The sequence below is a fragment of the Macrobrachium nipponense genome, chromosome 4 (genome assembly GCF_015104395.2).
Source record: "Macrobrachium nipponense isolate FS-2020 chromosome 4, ASM1510439v2, whole genome shotgun sequence".
NCBI lineage: Eukaryota > Metazoa > Arthropoda > Malacostraca > Decapoda > Palaemonidae > Macrobrachium > Macrobrachium nipponense.
Genome location: NC_061100.1, coordinates 88,159,107 through 88,179,969, shown reverse-complemented (window position 1 = coordinate 88,179,969; position 20,863 = coordinate 88,159,107). Strand labels below are relative to the sequence as shown.

At 38.5% G+C, this 20,863-nt stretch overlaps 1 protein-coding gene across 1 annotated transcript in view; it reads left to right on the top strand.

Annotated features, from left to right (window-relative positions):
• The window catches only part of LOC135210993 (pre-mRNA-splicing factor 38B-like), a 261,602-nt gene that overhangs the window by 110,038 nt on the left and 130,701 nt on the right, over window positions 1–20,863 (top strand). Inside the window, exon 4 of the mRNA XM_064244000.1 lies at window positions 8,352–8,503. Coding sequence (XP_064100070.1) covers window positions 8,352–8,503 — 152 coding nt within the window. The remainder of the gene's footprint in view (window positions 1–8,351; window positions 8,504–20,863) is intronic.

The following is a 20,863-nucleotide window of genomic DNA, read 5'->3' as shown; positions in this document are numbered from 1 at the left end:
ATACTTTGCAACTATCATGTAGACGGTAGAGTTTATGTTTGAATTATATCTATTAATTTGGTTAATGTTTTGGTTTTTGTAATTATGAGTTGAATGTCTTGGATAGATCATATAACTGGCTTGGTATAGTATAGTAATTGCAGAAATAACAAATGCAGATCACATATTGCCCATACTGTCAGTAGAGCTTCTCTACGTTGAAATTTTTGTTCAGAAAAGTAAGGAGGTTTTGTTTTACCTACCCTCTGGAGGAACTTTATTCAAAAGGTGATGGACTTGTCAATAACCCAAGTCTAAACCAAAAAATAAAGTTTTCAGCAATGTTTTCTTGTTTGTTCTCTAGTCTATTGCCAAGCAGTGTGCTGCATATTTCTTCTGAAACTAAACGTGTAATTCAAATAGGATTTTTATTTATGGCATCTTTGATTAAAGATGAAAAATCGATGTAGAGTTTTAATAGAATTACACATCAAAATAGACAGCTTCCTTTGTAAAGTTCTATGGATTATGAACTTGGTTGAAATCTGCATCTTCCTCCTTTTGTGGCTATACCATCCCTACAGCATGTACAGAGGTACCTCGTTTGTCAAATGCTTCTTATGTCAAACATTCCATTTTGTATCCCACCTATTAAAATTTTGTTAATCGGGCTAATTCAGGTGTTCAGGGAGTATATTGCAATATGAAGTTCTCATATTAAAACTAATATTGCAATACTTACCTGAACACTTGGATGATTCCCACCCTCCTCCCCCCTTCAATTTGAGAGTAAATGAATCAATTGAGGTTGTCAGCAGCAGCATTGCCAACAGGACATCGGGTAACTCATTTGACTAGATTTTACCTGCAGCTTTGGTAGTGCTGACAGTTAAAATTACCCACTTTGTGGGTAAATATGTAGGGATATACCGTATATTTCGGCGTATAAGTCGACCGGAAGATAAGTCGACCCCCCAATTCTGAGTAAATTTTTATGATTTTAACTAATATCGGGTATATTAGTCGACCTATAAAATGTTAAGCCAACCGTACGCTCATAATAAGCAGCAGGGTAAAACGTTGATCAGAAATGACGAAACGAAAGATACGTTACTCGAGTGTAATGTAAACAAACAAAGCGCTAACTAACGCTGCATAACAGCGTACGTATATATGTATGTACAAACTGCCACTCAAGTTAATGTTTTGATTGGGTTGTTAAAACAACGACATGCCAGTATTTTATTATTATGAAATACAGGTAATATACTCGGTATGTTAACAAATCTGTGTAATATATAAAAGATGAATACCGGTAAATATGATTAGAAATGACGAAACGAAAGATACGTTACTTGAGTGTAATGTAAACAAACAAAGCGCTAACGAACGCTGCATAACAGCCTACGTATATATGTATGTACAAACTGCCACTCAAGTTAATGTTTTGATTGGGTTGTTAAAACAACGACGTGCCGATATTTTATTATTATGTTGGAATATTCCTTGACCATTGGTCCTTCTATGGCATAAACAGGCTCATTTGAGGGAAAACACAAGCAGAAGAAAGGGCTATTGTTATACTTAACACATCCATGGAATTTGTTGTCAAATCATGGGATAATGTGAAAAAAGAGTGTAATAAAGTCATTCAAAAAATGCGGAATATCTAATGCAATGGATGGCACAGAGGATGATGATCTGTTTGAAAGTGACGACGAACCTGCAGTTGATTCACCAGATTCAAACTGGGATCCTTATGATGAAACCGTGAATGATGATTTGTTTGATGAATTGTTTAATTCAAGTGACGATGACTCAAGTCATTTTGATGGATTTTAAATACATATTTACCATTAAATACAAGTTTTTAAATTTTATTATATGTGATAAATAAAGATTTCATACCATAAATGTTTTTGAACAATACCCCGGTAAAACTGTCACAGTGAACGCATCCTTCTCAATTACGGTACTGCAAATGGCTACGCAATGTTTACACTTACTGTGCACTTGGGGTTTCTTCAAGTTACTTTGATTTTTTTTTTCATTTTATTTAAGGTAATGGATGTTCTAATGTATTATTGTCGTATTACAGCGTGAAATGTTTTTAATACTGGTATTTACATACATAGTTACCTCGAACAAGGCTGTCATTGTTATTAGCCAACTGTAAAGCCTGGATTCCTGTACCGATATGCCAAAATAATAAAGATTCACTTTTTGTTACCGTTAGATAAGTCGACCCCCTAATTTTGGCATGATTTTTTGGGGCTAAAGGGTCGACTTATACGCCGAAATATACGGTAGTTCGGGCTGGTCAGTGACCAGGGCTAATTCAGGTGTTCAGGTAAATATTACAATATTACTTTTAACCCTTTACTGCTGACTGGACGTATTTTACGTCGACATTTTTTGTCTGTCGTGTGCCGACTGGACGTATTTTACATCAACATACAAAAGTTTTTTTAAAAATTTGCGGAAAAATACTTTTAGGCCTACCAGCCGAAAACTCTTGAATCACGCGCCTTGGGGGATGCTGGGAGTTCACGGATCAAGGTGTTGTTTTGTTTACAATCATTACGCAGGCGCGCAAGCGCGAATTTCTTTCTTGCCGCACTAAAAAGTATCTGTGACACATCTCGGAAATTATTTCGTCACTTTGACATAATTTTTGTACCATTTTAAATTAGCCGTTACATGGAGTATTATATATGAAAATGTGCGCATTTTTATGTAGAATACAACAAAAAATACTCATGATTGTAGCTTTTATCAGTTTTGAGATATTTTTATATAAATACTAACGATAAGTGCCAAAATTTCAACCTTCGGTCAACTTTGACTCTACCGAAATGGTCGAAAAACACAATTGTAAGCTAAAACGCTTATATTCTAGTAATATTCAAGCATTTACCTTCATTTTGCAACAAATTGGAAGTCTCTAGCACAATATTTCGATTTATGGTGAATTTAAAAAAAAAAAAACTTTCCTTCCCTCCGCGCGCAGATTCTCCACCACAAATCTCCGAAATGCGTACGTTCCATTCTCCTAATATTTGCTCCATTTCATATTAAGCATTTCATAGAGTTTTATATATGAAAATGTGCGGAATTTCATGTAGAATGAAATGAAAAATATTTGAAGGTTGTAGCTTTTCTTATTTCCGAAATAATTGCATATAAAAATATATACAGGTACTATCCTACTTACAACCAAGTTTGGTTCCGACCAACTGGTTGTAAGTCGGAATGGATGTAAGTCGAACCTTAGAAAGTGGCCAACATACTGGGTAGGGTATACTATCAAACCTTTGCTATATAAGTGCCTACTTAGTACTGTAATGTAATGTACAATCATTATTTCAATCTTTTTACCATAATGTACTTCTACTAATACATTTTAATCATTTATGTAATAGTATATATTACGTACAATCAGGCATTGAGTTACAATGGGGTTAGGTTCTTGCATGCATGTCAGAAGTCGATTCTTACGTAAATTGGTTTGCAATTCAGTCTATAGTACAGTTAATACCAAATGATGCTGCAGATAGGGCAGGGTAACTCAAACTGATGCTGCCTGAGTGATGAGAGTTCTCATGAGATGGCGCAGTGCCAAGTAACTCAATGGTCAACTGTCTGAAGTAAGGTTGTAAGTACGAGTGGTCGTATGTCGAGTAGGTTGTAAGTCGGATAGTACCTGTATAAAAAAATTCGATTTGAATACAATTATATATGAAATTTCGTTTTTGCGCTATCATATATCGCATTATTTATATATGATAATGATAATTTTTTTTATTTCTGATGGTTGCATACTAAACTTCAGCCAATGACAAAAAAAGGAGCCAAAAATGAACTCTTAATCTTGAAAACTAAGCGCGCTGTGATTTTTTGAAAAAAACATTTTTTCCGCTTCCGCGCTCACACTGAAACACCTCTGGCACACGGGAGACATTTTTTTTTTTACCGCTTCGGCGTTTAAGGGTTAATATGACAACTTCATTTTTACTTTAAATTCTGCTGTTTGCCAACAGTAAGTTAATGTATTGTGGCATAACTAATCTCTTTCATGCACCTACGATCCAAGTGTAAACATGTCAACAATCATACTCTCTCTCTCTCTCTCTCTCTCTCTCTCTCTCTCTCTCTCTCTCTCTCTCTCTCTCTCTCTCTCTCTCTCTGACAATTGGACACACACACACTATCGATTCTGTGGTTATCCTTGTAAAATGTGAATAAAATTGATTTTGTTATCAACCTTTGCTTACTGCAACCATTTCGGTTTCAAAGGGTTCCTGTCTCTCCTCTCTCCATCCCCCAGCCAGCTGTGTGCTGTTTTCATCAAACAGTTCAAAAATTGTACACAGAAACAATTGTTCAAAAATTTACTTCATTTGATGTACTGTTTTGTTACTTTACACTTTTAATTCAACTTTTGAACACATTGGCAATAGAAAAATATGTGAAAAGGGGGATTGTTTGGGGTGGCTGAAACAAATGACCCTGATTCCCTTTATTTTGTATGGGGATATTTTGTTTCATATTTTGAACAAATCATATTTTGAACAACCTTCTGGAACGGATTAAGTTCGAAGTCTGAGATACAGTGGTCCCTCCGTATTCTACATCCCCCCCCCCCCCCCCCCCCTGTGAATAGTTAGAATCCATGGATTGTTGGAACCCCTATAAAAATGCTGAAAACAGCCTATTTTGTTAGTTAAAACTTAGGAAAAGCCCACTAACCATTTTTATACTTGGTTTTTTATTAGTTTTATCACAAAGAGTGCATTTTATGATGAAATTGATAAAAGAAAAAAAAAGGAATTTCTGGATATTTCTCATAGAAAAATACCACGAATAGGAGAATTTTCCGCAAACAAAAGGGGGAAATGTTCCTAAGAGAAATTCGCGAATGGATGAGTCATCGAATCCGGAGAACACGAATAAGGGGGGTCTACTGTACTACTGTACATCAGATTTCATGATCGTTCTTCATTGCTCATGATTTTGAGAGAATTTTTAAAAGCTAAAGATAGTAGAACAATCTTTACCTCATTAACTTTCAAGCTCTATATATCTCTTGCATTCATTCCTTTTTCGACCCACTAATAGTGCAATTGTACTTTCCCATGATTTTTTTTTTTTTTTTTTTTTTTTTTTTTTTTTTTTTTTTTTTTTTTTTCTCTCAAAAAGGCAGACCCTTGCGAATTTTAGTTACTGGCATGGTATCGCAGAAGGAAGCATCTAACTTTTGGGAGCCGGGAGGGTACAGTGTACCCGGAGCACCTGGCAATGTTAGTGGATTGGTTGTGGTTTACTTGACTGTAGGTGACAACATTATCTTTGTTTTATTTTATTATGGTACTGCACCCAGGGCAAGGGCACCTTGAAAGTTCGTCTAGCCATTGAATGGTTCCATGGCTACATAACTTTCACCGATACTATGGTAGCAACTGGAGTACTCCTCTGCTACAAAGCTCTCCCTTAAGTAGAGGCTGCCCTCAGCTTGACTGGCGTGCCATTACAGGTTAAGTTGAACACCAACCAGAGGCAGTTTCTACTGCAGGCTCTCCTGACTAACAAAGGACAAGCATTGTTTTCAATGCTAGCAGCTTTTCTATTTCTAATTTATTACATAACTTAATGTTTTAGAGTGGAATATGCCCATGTATCCCAATTCCTGTTAATGTGGGAATCAGCTATGTAATTTATACTTGGCAAGTTGTTTATATAAGAATGACACTTTTATAATATACAGTATGTAAAATAAAATTTTATAGTATATACTTATCCAGTAATTATGTACATGATCAGAGCCCTTCCTCCTCCCCTCTGATGGACATAAGTATAAATGGAATGAGTATTGTCTGCCGAGTCGTTCTTAACCCTCTTGCTAGTGGGTAAGACTAGTGTCACCTGCACAATATTGGTGTCGCTACCATGAAATTTGGATCTAAACCGCAGCAAATAAGTGAAACTAATACATACTACCAATGTAATTACTTGGTAAGTACAGTAGTACCTCGAGATACGAAAGGCTCAACTTACGAAAAATCCAAGTTACGAAAGCCAATGCGAAAAATTTTACTGCTCTACATACGAAAAGTTTTCAAGATACGAAAGGTTGTTGCTGTAAAGTCCCGAGATTCGCCCGGACCACCGAGAACAATTTTAAAACTCCTGCGCCGCCAACTGAGTAAACTCGCCACCATCCTCCCGCTCTCCCATTGGTTCCTGATGCTAGTCACCCCATAAGGTCCTGCTCTCCTATTGGTCAGCATCTACCCCTTGTGCTTTAAGTATTCTATTGGTAAAAGGTTGCTGTAAATTGAAAAACTTATTCATGCAATACATTTAATAAAGAAAACATTAGGTAAAGATAGAATAAAGAATAGAAATGAATGGTTATTATACTGTTTGGTAGTTTCAGTAGTTGAAGAGAGATAATGAAAATTTATGGCTTACTGTGTAAAAGTGATTGCTTGGCGATCGTTCGATACTCGTAAGTGCTGGATGTAAACAGACGTTTGGAAGCTTTTTTTTTGTTTGTTTATTATAGTTAATGGTTACTTAATAATTATTTGAAATAAGTACATGCAATACATTTAATAAAAAAATTGTGAATTAGATATCATAAAATATAAAATAAATCAGACTGCCAACAAATACATATTTTTTAGAATTCTTCTTCTGTTTTATTATTACGTTACGTATACGCATGTTTCATTATAGCTGTCAGTAACTCGGTATCTTCATTAGGTAAAGATAGAATAAAGAATAGAAATGAATGGTTATTATACTGTTTGGTGGTTTCATTAGTTGAAGAGAGATACTAATGACAATTTATGGCTTACTGTGTGCTAGGAAAAATTATTGCTTGGCACTCGTTCGATACTCTAAGAATGTAAACAATCGATCAGAAGGTTTGTTTTTTGTTTGTTTGTGTATTATAGTTAATGATTAATTAATAATTATTTGAAATGAGTACATACTGATTATTTATACATTTTATTGGCATATTCTAAGCTTTTAGCTCTTAGGTTTAGATGTCAAAATCATAGACTAGGCTACAATAGCAATCGCTAAAATAGGCTAGGCTTATTGCTAAGGGACATATGCTAAAGTCCTAATATATGCAGTAAAAATGGGGTTGAACATTACATGCAGTTGAATATTACTCAAGTATGTACAGTATTTTGCCTTTTTGGAGTCATATTTCTTCCGTCGTAACCCTAGAACATGTGTTTTAGGCCTGGAAATATAATTTACTGGGGTGTTTTTGGAGGGCTTGGAACGAATTAGCCATTTTACTTGTAAAATGTGTTCCAAGTTACGAAAAACTCATATTACGAAGGCCGTCTCGGAACGGATTAATTTCGTATCTCGAGGTACCACTGTATGTATAAAATTTTATTTTAAGTATATATAAAATATTATTGTATTATGAAAATGTTATTTTTGTATATTACTTAGCCAGTAATTTCATGATCAGAGCCCTCCCTCCTCCCCTCTGATGAACATGATGCATAAAACAGAATGAGGTGATTAGCTAAGTTGTTCCTAAGATTGCTGTTACGGGTTCAGCACTGTATACCTACACTGAGCAATCGAAATGCTGCCTGCGGAATTTGAATTTAGGCTGACACATGGAAAAGTATAACTATGTAATTACTGGGTAAGTATATATAAAACTTTATTTACTTATAAAAAATGTTATTTTTGACATTCTCTTTTATTGTTCAGCCAACCCTTTGCAAGCTTACCAAGATTATTTAAGATTAAGGTACCCATGATGGACATCTATCTGTTGTTGACTTTTAATGTCAACAGCATAGATACGAGTATTAGTATTCCATGTGTCCAATTCCAGAAAACAATTAATAGCATAGTTCAGTGTATATGGTACAGTAATTTAAGTCAAGTGATGGAAAGCTTGAAATATCCTAGCACTCCTGTCATGTTAGAGTGCTTCTAAGGCTGTTCACTGACCAAGGATTTAAGATGAATCGCCTGTCAACTATAGTATTTACTCTAACTAGTGTCAGATAAGTTTTTATTCTCTGTATCTGTTAGACTTTTTGGAACTTAAAATACAAGGAAATTTCCTATCTTTGAATTTAGTACGAGATATTTTTAGGTGTGGTAATTTTTACTTGTGTATTAGGTATTATTTCTGATGTCATTGTCACATTTAAAACTCCTAATTGTGTCAGCCATGATTACTCTTGTTCCAATTTTATATGTAAGTGTTTAAGATTCTTATTTGTTAAGATTCTTCAAGAGATGGAATTCATTACTTTTGCATGAGTCATGGGTGTCATGGTGAACTCAACACAGAGTGAGCTAATTGTCTATTACTCTTTCAGGTCAGAGGTGTTGGTGCAGGAGGTATTGTGTCTACAGCATTTTGTATTTTGTATAAGCTGTATACACTTCGTTTATCACGCAAGCAAGTGACTGGCCTCCTTAATCATGGGGATTCTCCATATATTCGTGGTTTAGGATTTATGTATATCAGGTTTGTATTAAATATAAACTAGCTGTAGTTATCTCTCATTATTTATAACTAATTCATTTCACAACTGTTGCAATACCAAAATTACTTTCCCCAACCAATTGTTGTAGTACATGGCAAGTTATTGTCATTTATATTTTAACTAAAGTCACTGTCTGCACCCAAGAGACATAACTTCATTAATGCATTATTGTACCATAAATAAAACTCCTGTTGGGCTCACCAGTGGTAGTGGAGGAGGAGGTTTACCTAGTTTCTTTACCATTTGAATGATTTTTCATCATTTTTTTAATATTAATATCTAAGGATTATAATTTTTATTTGGTAATGTGTCATAATTTTAAAGGATGAAATGCTGATGATAGTGATGTGAAAGAGAAAAAGATGGTTGTTTGTTGCCTGAAATTGATTCCAAAATTTCTAATTCTTGGATCTCAGAATTGGATTCCTGGAATCTTTAGATCTCACAGAAACATGTCTTGAGTTTAAGACTCCCTTACATAGTTATTTGATTAGACTTATGTTTTGTTGACATGATTTGAATGTCAATAGCTATGGTTCAGATGTTAATTGCTGTGGGTTTCTTCTGGTGTTCCTTAAAAATGATCTTATTTCATGTTGCTTGGCCATTGTAAAAAAAATTTTGCCACTTTGTATTATTGCGGTGATTGTCACATATTTTGTTTTCATTTTACTGTGTGAACTCATTCCTGCTAAGGTCTTCGTCTTCCATAATTTGCATGGCTTTGATGATTTAACCAAATATTCCTGAAAGATGTCATGATCATATCCTCTGACAATTTGTGACGCAGCCTCTTTTCAAAGTTCTGCCCCTTATGTCTGTCCTCTGCTTTGTCTGCCACCACCCTCCACTTATCTCCAGCCCCTCTTCACATACTTCTTATCCAAGTATGTCGGGGTCCTCCAACTCTTTTTGTGCCCACAGGAGCCCACTTGACATTTTTGTTGGTGAGTTTTGAAAGATGTTTTAAAAGTGATTTGTTTCGGATTACTTCTGATAAAAGGACGGAAGGTTGGCAACCTGGAACTCACCCTCACTGAAGCTAACTGGTTTAGAATGATCTAGAAGTTTCTTATTGAACTTCAACTCCTTGTCTGCAATAGAAAATTATGGAAATTCATGAATTATATGAGAAATACAACCTAACTACAATATGTAAATTGTGTGGTTAAAGTTGAAGCTGCTTCTTCATATCAGTGTTCTATTTTGGGGTTAGAATCAGTATGTAGCCTCATCCTCTGCCTTAAATTCTCTTAATACTACATGATCCTTTGATCTACTTTTTTGTTCCTAAGTGGCATTATATTTTTAGTTATGACAGGAGAAGGTTTTCACAGAGAAATAAAAATTTTGAAGTTAATGCTCATTTCTCGCAAATTGCAAAGCTCATCTGGAAGCTTAACCCCTTGTGGACAGGTAACATACATATATGTTTACATATAACTTTGTGGTGGAGTCCGGGACATACAGTGGACCCCGTATTCGTGAGGGATACGTTAAATAAGTTAAGTATATCTTAGTTTTACCAGACCATTGAGCTGATTAACAGCTCTCCTAGGGCTGGCCCAAAGGATTAGATATTATTTGAGATGAATCTTACCTACGGTTAAAGTTAGCTATATCTCCCCGCCGATTAGGATAGTCAGCATTCAAACTAAAAATCGAAAGGCAGCCCAGATGACTGTCTAGTTTACCTGTTCTCCACCAGGTGTATTTTGAATGTTTCAGCTCTTGTCAGAATTCTCCTTGCCATTGCGGTTAGGCGATTGTTGGTATTCTATGAAGTTTGGCTGTTTTACACCTGCTTACAGTATTGTAATTTCATTTTCCTAGGATATCTTCCAACGGAAGCAACACCAATAACATCAGGCTATGTAGGAATGTTTTTGGTGCAATCAGGATGTTGAAATTGGAAGTTGATCAACATTCGATTTGTACTTGATGTGTAGAATGTAGGGAATTGTTCTGAGAAATTTATGCCTGAATATGTCGGATATAGGAAAGACAGGAAACTAATAGATTGCTAAAGCAATTAGTTAGGTCAGGACTTAAACCTGTCAGGCTATCCCTACTCAGACTAGGCATTTTGGTAGCGCTAGTATTAACTTCCTTTGTAGCTCCGCCTTCTGCTCCCCATTTGGTTCAGGAAAAGCGTGACGAGAAGTTAGAACATATCATTAAACTTATTTTTAGTTCTAATACAAGTTGAACTGAATTCGTGAGGGGAACGTTCCGAATCCCTCCATGGTGTGCACACTTTTTTTTGCGTTCCTTGTTAGAGTTAAGGTGTTGGTGCCCTCGTCTGTACGTAGCCCGAGCCTAGGACTGCCCTGCAGCGGTTGGTAATGTCCACTGCCTGGGAATCGTGTTGGTTCTTTGGGTTCTGTGCCCTCCAATACCTACTTCACCCTTTTCATGGTCTGAATCTCGTTTAAAGCGTCGCCAAAGGACCGTTTTGGTAAGCGTTGTTGCAACATTATGCTTTGCTGTATCCTCATTTTGTGGAAGGAAGAGGCCACATAGAGAATATGTCTTAATTGTCTTAGGGTATTTCGGCGCCCTCTAAATATTGGAGAAGAGAACCAACGCTTTCTCTTATTGGAGAGCATTTGTAACTTTTCTTGTCCTCGGATGCAAAAATCTCCTTTTGGGTCTGCCTTGGCTTGTCGTCTTGTGTCTTTTAAAGTCATGGATAGCCGAAGACCGCCTCTTGCTGTACAAATGCTTATTGGTCCTTTAACCATCTTTAGTAGGAGGTTTGGTTTCTTTCTCTTTCCTGTGGGGAAATGAACTCGAGACTGACAGACATGGTGATGGAGTTTCAGTCTAGTTTGTTGAGTTGTTACCTTTTATTTAGCTATGTTGTTTCGTCTCTGCGACTGCTTAAAGAGATGGAGGCGCCAACCCAGCAAGTTTGTGAAGCCAGCTTTAGGGTTTGTTGCCAGTGGGATTTTTTTTAGCAAGAAAGACAAGTGACTCATTTCTGTTGCTGCAGGGTAATGTCCTCATGCTTATACTCACTCGTTTTGGAAGAAGTGAGAACACTTTCGCTTCCTGTCTGATTATGCAGCTCAGTTTAAGGTGATAAGGGATTATTATTGGTAGTCTTGTTTTATACCTTTTGGGGATAAGTGCATGCTCAGGTTCTGGGATTTGGACAGTTGCAACCTCCTAACATGCATGGAGAGACTTGGGACCAGTATGTTATATGGTGGAGACGGTGAAGGGCAGTTGTGATTCTTTTTTGGTTGTCCACTGGTTTAATCTCCCTCTTATAGCTTCCTTTGTCTTCAGCAGAAATCTCTCTTAAGTCTCTTTTTAGTAGGAGATTGTATATAGAGGGAATGATGGTCCAAGGGTAATTCTTTAGGATGAACTCCATAGATAATTGGAGATATTCTTGGATTCTTGGACATTTGAGAAGCTAGATAAATTGATATCTAAACACTCAGACCCTGAGTGATGTACATACAATGATATATGTGAGAACCATTGTATAGGGAACCAAAGAGAAACTTTGACTGTCTAATAGCAAACTAACACCCCAGGGTTTGTACTACTCTCAACTCCTCCTTGCCTAGGAGTGGAGCATAGGCTACTGAATAGAGGGTTTGACATTTGCATATCAAGTGACTACACTCTCAGTATAACTACCTTATTCATTGTATCAGACCAATCCAGCAAATGACATGTCTATTCCTTAGCCCGCCCGAAGGAAGAAGGAAAGGTACAAGAGAAAGAAGGAGACCAGCCAACTCACTCATTCTCTCATCCACACAATCATCTTAGGAAAGATACAAAAGTGCCCTGTTAGGGGCAACTATGAGTACACAACCTGATTGGCAGCCACCACAGTACCCAGGGAAAACGTGTCCGCAGATCTGTGGGCAACATCCCTAAGATAGAAAGAGGCGAACGTGGACTGGTGTAACCAAGTACCAGCGCTCAGCCCTCTATGTACAACCAAGTTCTTTTTGAAAGCCAGAGAGGGACCAATATCCCTAATGCTGTGTGCTCTAGCCTGCACTGACGTGGTGGTGGAATTATCAAGAGACAAGTATGCCTGTCTGATGGCTTCCCGTATCCAAAATGAGATAGTATTCCTAGACACCTCTGTCTTTACGGCCTGTGCTAACAAAAAGTCTGTGGCAGCCTGGTCTAAGGTGCCGAGTCCTTTTAAGATAGCAATGCAGGGCCCGGATAGGCCACAACAAACGCTCTACAGCATCACCACCCACAAGTCATTCAGTGATGGAATGGAAAATTAAGTGAACCTGTCATCGTGCATAGAGGGATTTTGGATCTTGGCCACAAATTTTGGGACAAATTTGAAGGACAATGACCCCCAACCCCTGGTGTGCTTCACCTCATAGCTCAGATAGTGGAGCTCTCCTACCCTCTTGGAAGATGCCAAGGCCAGAAGGAAAACTGCTTTGAGCGTCAAGTTCCTGTCAGATGAGCGACGCAAGGGCTCATATGGCCACGCGTGTGCTCCCGAGACGAACCCACTACGTATAACACTAGGAACATCACTACGTTCTCCTCCAACAGATGACTCATTAACATGTCCATGAATGGTCAAGGGCGTGGCCGACTTACGAACGTGAGTTGGAGAGGAATCCCGAAAACTCGAGATCGAAGGAGAATCCTCGAGAATCGAACTCTTAGAAGCATCAGCGAGAGGGGCAGGCAAACACTCCTGCTGCAGCGACTTCGCGCTCACCACCTTTGACTTATTGACAGGCACCTTGAGATCTTTACAGCGACAAATAGGCCTTGGAGAAGAAGCACCACTTGCATCATGTGCACGGACATCGGAGGTTGCAACACACTCGCGATGTGCATGGACGGGGAGGTTGCAACACACTTGAAATGTGCACGGACGGGGGGAAGTTGCAACACACCCGTGATTCGATGCAGAGGATGAAGCAGCGGCTGCAGGTTACACAAGGGAAGATACACCAACACTCGAGAACACGTCCGTGTAGTTCCTCCCTCATAGGCGAAGAAAGAGCTAAGTCTTTAGCCTTTCAACGCTTGATACGCCGACGTGGTGTAGAGGAGGAAGAGGGAGAAGACAGTACTGGCTCCTTAAGCGATTTCTTCACAGGAGGTGGGACAAAGTAATGCATTTCCTTCCAATCCAAAACACAGTCCAACCTCTTAAGCACTGCTTGGCATATAACCTCAGAATGAACTGCAAGAGAAGGCTCCGATGACATGGAAGGGAGAAGTAGCGAACTGGGCGGCAGAGATGACGTCACGACTGAGAGAGGCAGTGCTCAGAAGATGACTGGGAGTGACGTCATCGATGGGAGTGATGTCACAAGTGGTGATGATGTCATGGCCTCCCCTTGGTGTGAAGGGGAATTAGACGCCACTGGCGGAGGAACACACAACGACGGATCCTGTGATGTCAGTGATGTCATCAACGGGGCTGACACCACAGCTTCCCTCCACCCAAAGAAGCGGTAACAGTCACTAGCGGAGCAATACAAGATGGCTGACCTCTGCTACCCACGAAGACGAGGCCGGGAGGAGGGGTATGGCTTGGCCAGCCTGAGGAGGAGGAGAGGGGGGGTTAGCGAGCCTCCAAAAAGTGCGCAAGCAACCCCTTCAAGGACGGGGTACCCCCCAGCCCGACCGTCTTCCAATTGCCGCCATCTTGGATGCCTCCAACTCTGGAAGAAATGAGAATGATGAAAAAGCCTCCCCCTTCCCAGAAATCAAATTAATTCCCGAAGAAGAAGGGGCGACATTACAAACATCAGCCTGGTGGCCTCCTGATACTTCCAGTGACGAATCAATGGAAGAAAAGGAAGGAGACACCGAAACAACTCTACTATGGGGGTTGGATAGTGCAGGAGACGAAGCATTGGAAAAGGGCAAAAAACTTTCCCCTGAAGGAAGAGTCTAAACCCTCCGATGTTCTCTCTTGTTAAAAAAACTACTTCTACTCCTCTTTAGGCCATGCCCGGCATTCCGTGCAAGGATTCGTTACAGTACAAAAATTAGAATGGCACCTACTGCATGTGATGTGGGGGGGTCAGTCGCTGCCGAAGCCAAAAACAAGAACACGGAAAACCTGGAATTATGGGGCACACACGTTGACGAGGCCAAGAAGGAGCAGAAGAAGCCGTAATATCAGCCAAACACACACACTAAACACAAGCAAAACAGGCAATGAACTAGGTAAAGGCCAAGAGAGGTAAACACGACTCTCGCCCAGGTGGTCAAAGAAAGACTGATGCGTGATTGTAGGTGGTCTTCGACCATTCTTCACCCAATCTACACATGCGCTGCCAGATATCACAAGATTCCTTGCTTTCATCTGTTTTTTAACCGGATCCAGCTAGGTGCTAGAAATTATCCTAATGGTAAGACTTCAGGTTTGTAGCTATGAAAAATACAAATTGTCCTAGAAAATTTGTCATTTTAGTGCCTTTCCAAAGAACGGTCAAACTTGTGGTACACATGCAGAATGTGTTCCACTTACTAATACATCCACAGTCATGCAAGTTCCTTCAAGATGTTTTTAAAAGAAGGTATTGCTGTTCTGTGCACTTTGTTTGGGTTAGTGTGCAGCCCTCTATAAGTTATGTCAGGGACTTGTTGCCCATTGGTGGATTGGTGTTGACTTTAGAAGCAAAACACTTCTACTGAATCAGTGATTCAAGTTGGCCAACTTTGTCAACAGTATTCCAAAGCTCAATGACCTGTTGCTTCTTCAGACCCAATTTCTATGCGTTATATTGTTTATTCTCTATATCCCCATTCTTGTCGAGTGAGGTGGGGATGATACTTAATTATGCATGCTTGTCAGTCAAAGATGAATAGGCACATGCTGCTTGAAGAATTTTAGGCCTGAAGGAAACTTCCTATATGGTAAGGGCTTTGCCTTATTAGGAAACATGGCCTCACTTGGGATATTTTCTGATAATCATGCTCAATTAATGTACAGTTTCAGTTTAAGAATTAAGACTTACAAATAACATTAATTAAATTTGTAAGTAATCCAGAGAACAGGTAAACTAGACAGTCATCCGGGCAGCCATTCGATTTTTTGTTTGAATGTGCCGACTCGCCTAATCGGAGGGGAGATATAGCTAACCTTAACAGTCGGTAAGTATCCAAATAATAAATTTTATTATGAAAATTTATATTTTTACGTGGCTAGGAACCAATTGGTCACCTAGCAATGGGACTTACAGCTTATTGTGGGATCCGAATCACATTATATCGAGAAATGAATTTCTATCACCAGAAATACATTCCTCTGATTCCATGTTGGCCACACCGAGAATCAAACTTTGGACCACCAGAATGGTAGCAGAGCACGAAAACCACTCGTTCAGTGAGGAACTTGAGGGGGATGCGTACCAGACTCCCCCTTGAATATTTAGAGCCCCTATAAAAATGCCTGTTTTGTTAGTTCAAACTCAAGAAAAACCTACTAAAAATGCTTATACAGGCGACCCTCGGTTAGCGGCAGGGGTTCCGTTCCTGGCCGCCGACGCCAAGCGATTTTCGATGCTAAGCGATTTTAAAGTCTTCGGCCACCGCACACCTTCTTTGAACGAAACTAGACCAGTCAAAGGCGCCGTAATCCCACAACGGCACAATGAGTAAAATTATATTTATGCAGGATAGTACTATAGAATTTACTGTACAGTACATTATAGCATTGAAAATACTGTAAAGTGAAAAAAGCCTAGCTTTAATCCTTTGGGTGTCTAGAGTATGTAAAGATATAATAAAGTTTATACAGTGTACAGGTAGCTGTAGTGTTCAAGTTACGATCATTAGTCTTACGATAGTCCGATTTTATGAGAGATCAAATTACAATGGCCTAACTTTATCCATTTCTAGTTACATAAGTTCAATAACAGCAAAAGAGAATGATGAAAGTATGGTTTTAACGTGATACTCGTTGCATGAACATGTACAGCCATGAACAACCGAACGAGAAACGACTTTTTTTTTTCTAAGTACTGTTACCGAACTGGATAACATCCGTTTGTCTTGTATTTCAATCATCGTACTACAGTACAACATTACCGTAGTTGTTATAAATGGCGTTATGTATAGAATAGAACTGAGATATCTTAATGTAATAAATTTATTCGCTATAGATCAAAGATCAATATAGATTAAAGATCAATCGGGAAATATACTGTTAAATTTAAACCTAGTTATAACTGAAGCTGAGAAAACTGTTCAAGCTGCTAATGACTATTATCGTACATCGGCAACAAGGCTAAAACTGCAGTAAACGTATGCCATCAAACACAACCGTAGATAAAATTGGGATAAAATCATTTTATAATCAAAACTACTGTGCTTGAAAGAACACATTTTACTGTTGGTTTCACGCCAATGTAAGATAAATAACGTAAAGTTCGTATTACGATGATATAAAGGATTATCCCGAACGGAATCACGTAATTTTTTACACAATAAACATGCCGCCAACGTAATCTGTTAACGAAAAAAAAGTAGTTCACATTCACAACGAGACTTATTCAATAGATATTTCCACCTAAAAACACGTTGTATAAGGAAAAATAACTTTGTCTCATATAAGTCAAGTATCTAGATATTAGTTTATGCTAACTAGAAGCAAGAGCGTTTGCTCAGAATTGCGTTATGGTGAAACAAACTCGTATTCATCAGCTGATTTCAAACCACAACATTGGCTGCTCCGCGGAATACTGGCTTAAATTTGCCGTAGTATTTTAAAATACAATACAGTGAAATAATGTATAACTTTTTAAAGGATTTATGGAAAAGATGCATAATTAATAAAATAATGCATTTTTCGGAACTGGCGGACAAGAACGAACATGAAAAAACATCCCCTGACAACGTGAAGCGTAGTTACAATGGCTGCCTTAATTTGTATCTTATTTCTGTACAAAAATGAAAATACCTTTACATAATATATTTTCATACACATTTTAAACATTAAAGCATAAACATTTAAAAAATCGACACATCGATCGCTAAATTTGCACTCTTTTTAACTCTATATTTTCGGAAGAGCGGCATACAAGAACGAACTTGAAAAAACATCGTAGTCGATAACTTGAAGGGCAGTTTCAAAAGCTGTCTTTTTATCATATTTCTGCACAAAAATAAAAATACCCTATTCATAATACATTTTCATACACATTTTAAACATAAAAGCATAAACATTTATAAAATCGACACATCGATAGCTAATTTGCACTTTTCTTAAATCGATATTTTCGGAAGAGCGGCAGGCGGCGGCTCACAAGAAAGACCATGAAAAAACATCGTATTTGATAACGAGAAGGGCAGTTTCAAAAGCTGCCTTTGTATCATATTTCCGTGCAGAAATAAAAATACCTTACACGTAATACATTTTCATACACATTTCCAACAGAAGCATGAACATTTATAAATCGACACATCCATAGCTAAATTTACACTTATGTAACTCGATATTTTCGGCATAAAACAGCGTTAGAGGCATATATTTTACCCTAATACCTACGTATTAACTCTCCATAAAATTTGTTAATGTAATTTGCATAACCTTTATGGTCTGAACGGCATTTCTACAAATGTATGAACTCGTTAGACAACGGTGCTAGCGGAGCTGTTAACTGAAAATTGTGCCGTAAAGATACCTTTAAAATGCCTTATTTTTTTAATGAATATTTTTGACGACCGCCGTAAAACCGATTCGCTGTTGAGCGATTGCGCCATTAATCGCCGGCCGCCTGTACCTGTTTTTTTTTTTAGTTTTATTACAAAAAGTGCATTTAATCATGAAATTATATTAAAATACAGTCATTTGTAGATATTTTTCATAGAAAAATACTGTGAATATGCGAATTTCCTGCGAATAATGGTTAGTTACGGTCCATAGAGAAATCCGTGATTGCCGAGAACGTGAATACAGGGAGTCCACTGTATACATATGTATATGTTCAAGATTTTGCGCCATACAATTGACTGTGGATTATAAATGAATCATGGCAATTCGTAACTCTAATAGCTAGTTGGTACAGCTGAGAGGGATCAGTCCTTGAGATGATGTAGGGGAATGTTGTCCAAAATTCCTATCCAGTGATGTCTCGTGAATATTTTACAGTAAATATACACAGAATTTGTTACTGCTTCTACTTCTTTTCTGTTATGGTCTTTTGTGAGCTGTAATTATAATTTTACAAAATAAATATTAGAAAAAACACTTACAACTTGGTAAAATTAGCATATTTTCACAACTGTCATAAGGTGGGAAATATTCACTTTCAACTTTCACTGGAAGTCAAAGAAACTTATTTAGAATTTTTTTTTCTTATACCATGTGCATATGCATATCTTCCTCTTTCCTTCTTCTTTCCCACCATTATCCCTACAATAAGGGGTTGGTTGCCAGATGTGCCTTTCCTTACAACATCAGGCATGGTTTATTATTTGGCAAAGGGGTTTTTACAACCACATGTTCTTGCTATCATCAACCACAGTTATTGGTGGTGGGCCTCACCTTTAACTAAAAAGTCTACTTGCGAGGCAGCAGTTTCCATAGTTATTGCCGGTGGGCCTAGCCTTTTACTAAAGAGTAAGACTGCAGGGCAGCAGCTTCCACAGTTATTGGCGGTGGGCCTAGCCTTTTACTAAAAAAGTAAGACTGCAAGGCAGCAGCTGTCCTTTTAGTCAGTATTCTTACACCCCTACCACTGGGTGCTAATATGAACTTCCTCTTTCCATTGATACTTTTTTTTTAATTAGTTATCCTTCAATGTAGCCCGGTCTAGGGGTGTGCTTAATATACATTTAATTTAACCCAGACTGTGAGGGTTCAGGTAGTATAGTGGCTCCAGATGAATTAATCTATCAAGCATTTTGTTGTTACTGTGATAGTAAAGAGGGAGGCTTTCAACCATGACTTGAAAGCCTGTGTAGCTTCTGTAACTTCACAGTGACATTTGGCATAAGCTTATGACCAACCAAATTTGTGCCTACAAGAATGATGATCAACTGCCTTGAAGCTTCGCTTCCTCTTCTTTTCCAAAAAAGTATGTTTTGTACATGCAACTTCCCCGGCAGATATATACATATATACTTAGCTTATGTCTCTGACGTCCGACAGAAATTCGAATTTCGCGGCACACACTGCAGGTAGGTCAGGTGATCTACCCCCCTGCCGCTGGGTGGCAGGAATAGGAACCATTCCCGTTCTAGAACCAGATTTTCTCTGTCGCGGTAGTGTCAACATATGTTGTTGCTACCTCCTGACTTGATTTTCGTTTTTCATCGCCATCAATCTTCTGGGCTGTCTTTTGCAGGGAAGTACTGGGTCTTTGGTTCGGCATACGCTTTTATTAACTTTTTAATGAATTTGGCTTCGAAAATTTCGAAGAATATATGACGTGTAACTACCGAAATTTTCGGTAGACACTCACATAGTTTGCAAGAAAGGGAAATATTAATATTTATTCATTAATACATGTAATAAGTGTTAGAATTGATTGAGGAAATATACTGACTTCCTACTTTAGGGAGTCAGTAAAGCATGTAACTAGATACGTTTCTTTTAAAAGTTTTTTGGAAACTCGTACTAACGAGCAATTAGAGTATTAACAGTACTAGTAGTGTTGCATCCTCATCACCTTCTTACTTCGCAGAAACTTCAAATTCATAATTGCAATTTGAAGACAAGTATTGTGGCTCAAAATGCGAGCTATTGAAAGGTAAGAAGTGATTACTAGTGTTCCCCATTGCAGTGGAGGGTGCGTCTGATCGGCTCTGTCTCGCTCCCAGGCCTAGACCTCTTTCAAGCTCCCAAGCCCAGGGGAGAAGGAATGTCGAAAGCCGTAAGGAGGTTTCAGAGAATCCCCACTGGTCAGGCGTCCCCTCGGCAGGTTCTGTAGAGCGTCCCAGACTGCCAAGGATAGCCATTGAAAAGGCATCCTTAAAAAAGTGCGTCTCTTCATCTTACATCCGAAAAGACGAAGAATGTAGTATATGTTTTGATGATCTAGCGCGTTCTCTGAAAACTAAGAGAACACTGAGCAAGAGCCAGCCAGGAACTTAGAAAGCCGCGTTCCAGCAAGCTAGCGTGAGCCACGTTCCAACAGCCAGCAGCGAGCCGCGTTCCAGAAAACAGACTAGCGTGAGCCGCGTTCCTACAACCAAACGCGAGCCGCGTTCTAGCAACTGAGCGCGAGCCGCGTTCTAGAAAATTTTTCTTGGCGCATGGCGCCTTCAAAGAGACGAAGCGCCAGCCTGGCGCAAATTGCGCCAGAAAAACAGACAGTTAGAGCAAGGAGCCTTATAGTACAGTGGCAATCAGAACGATCCTTCCATTG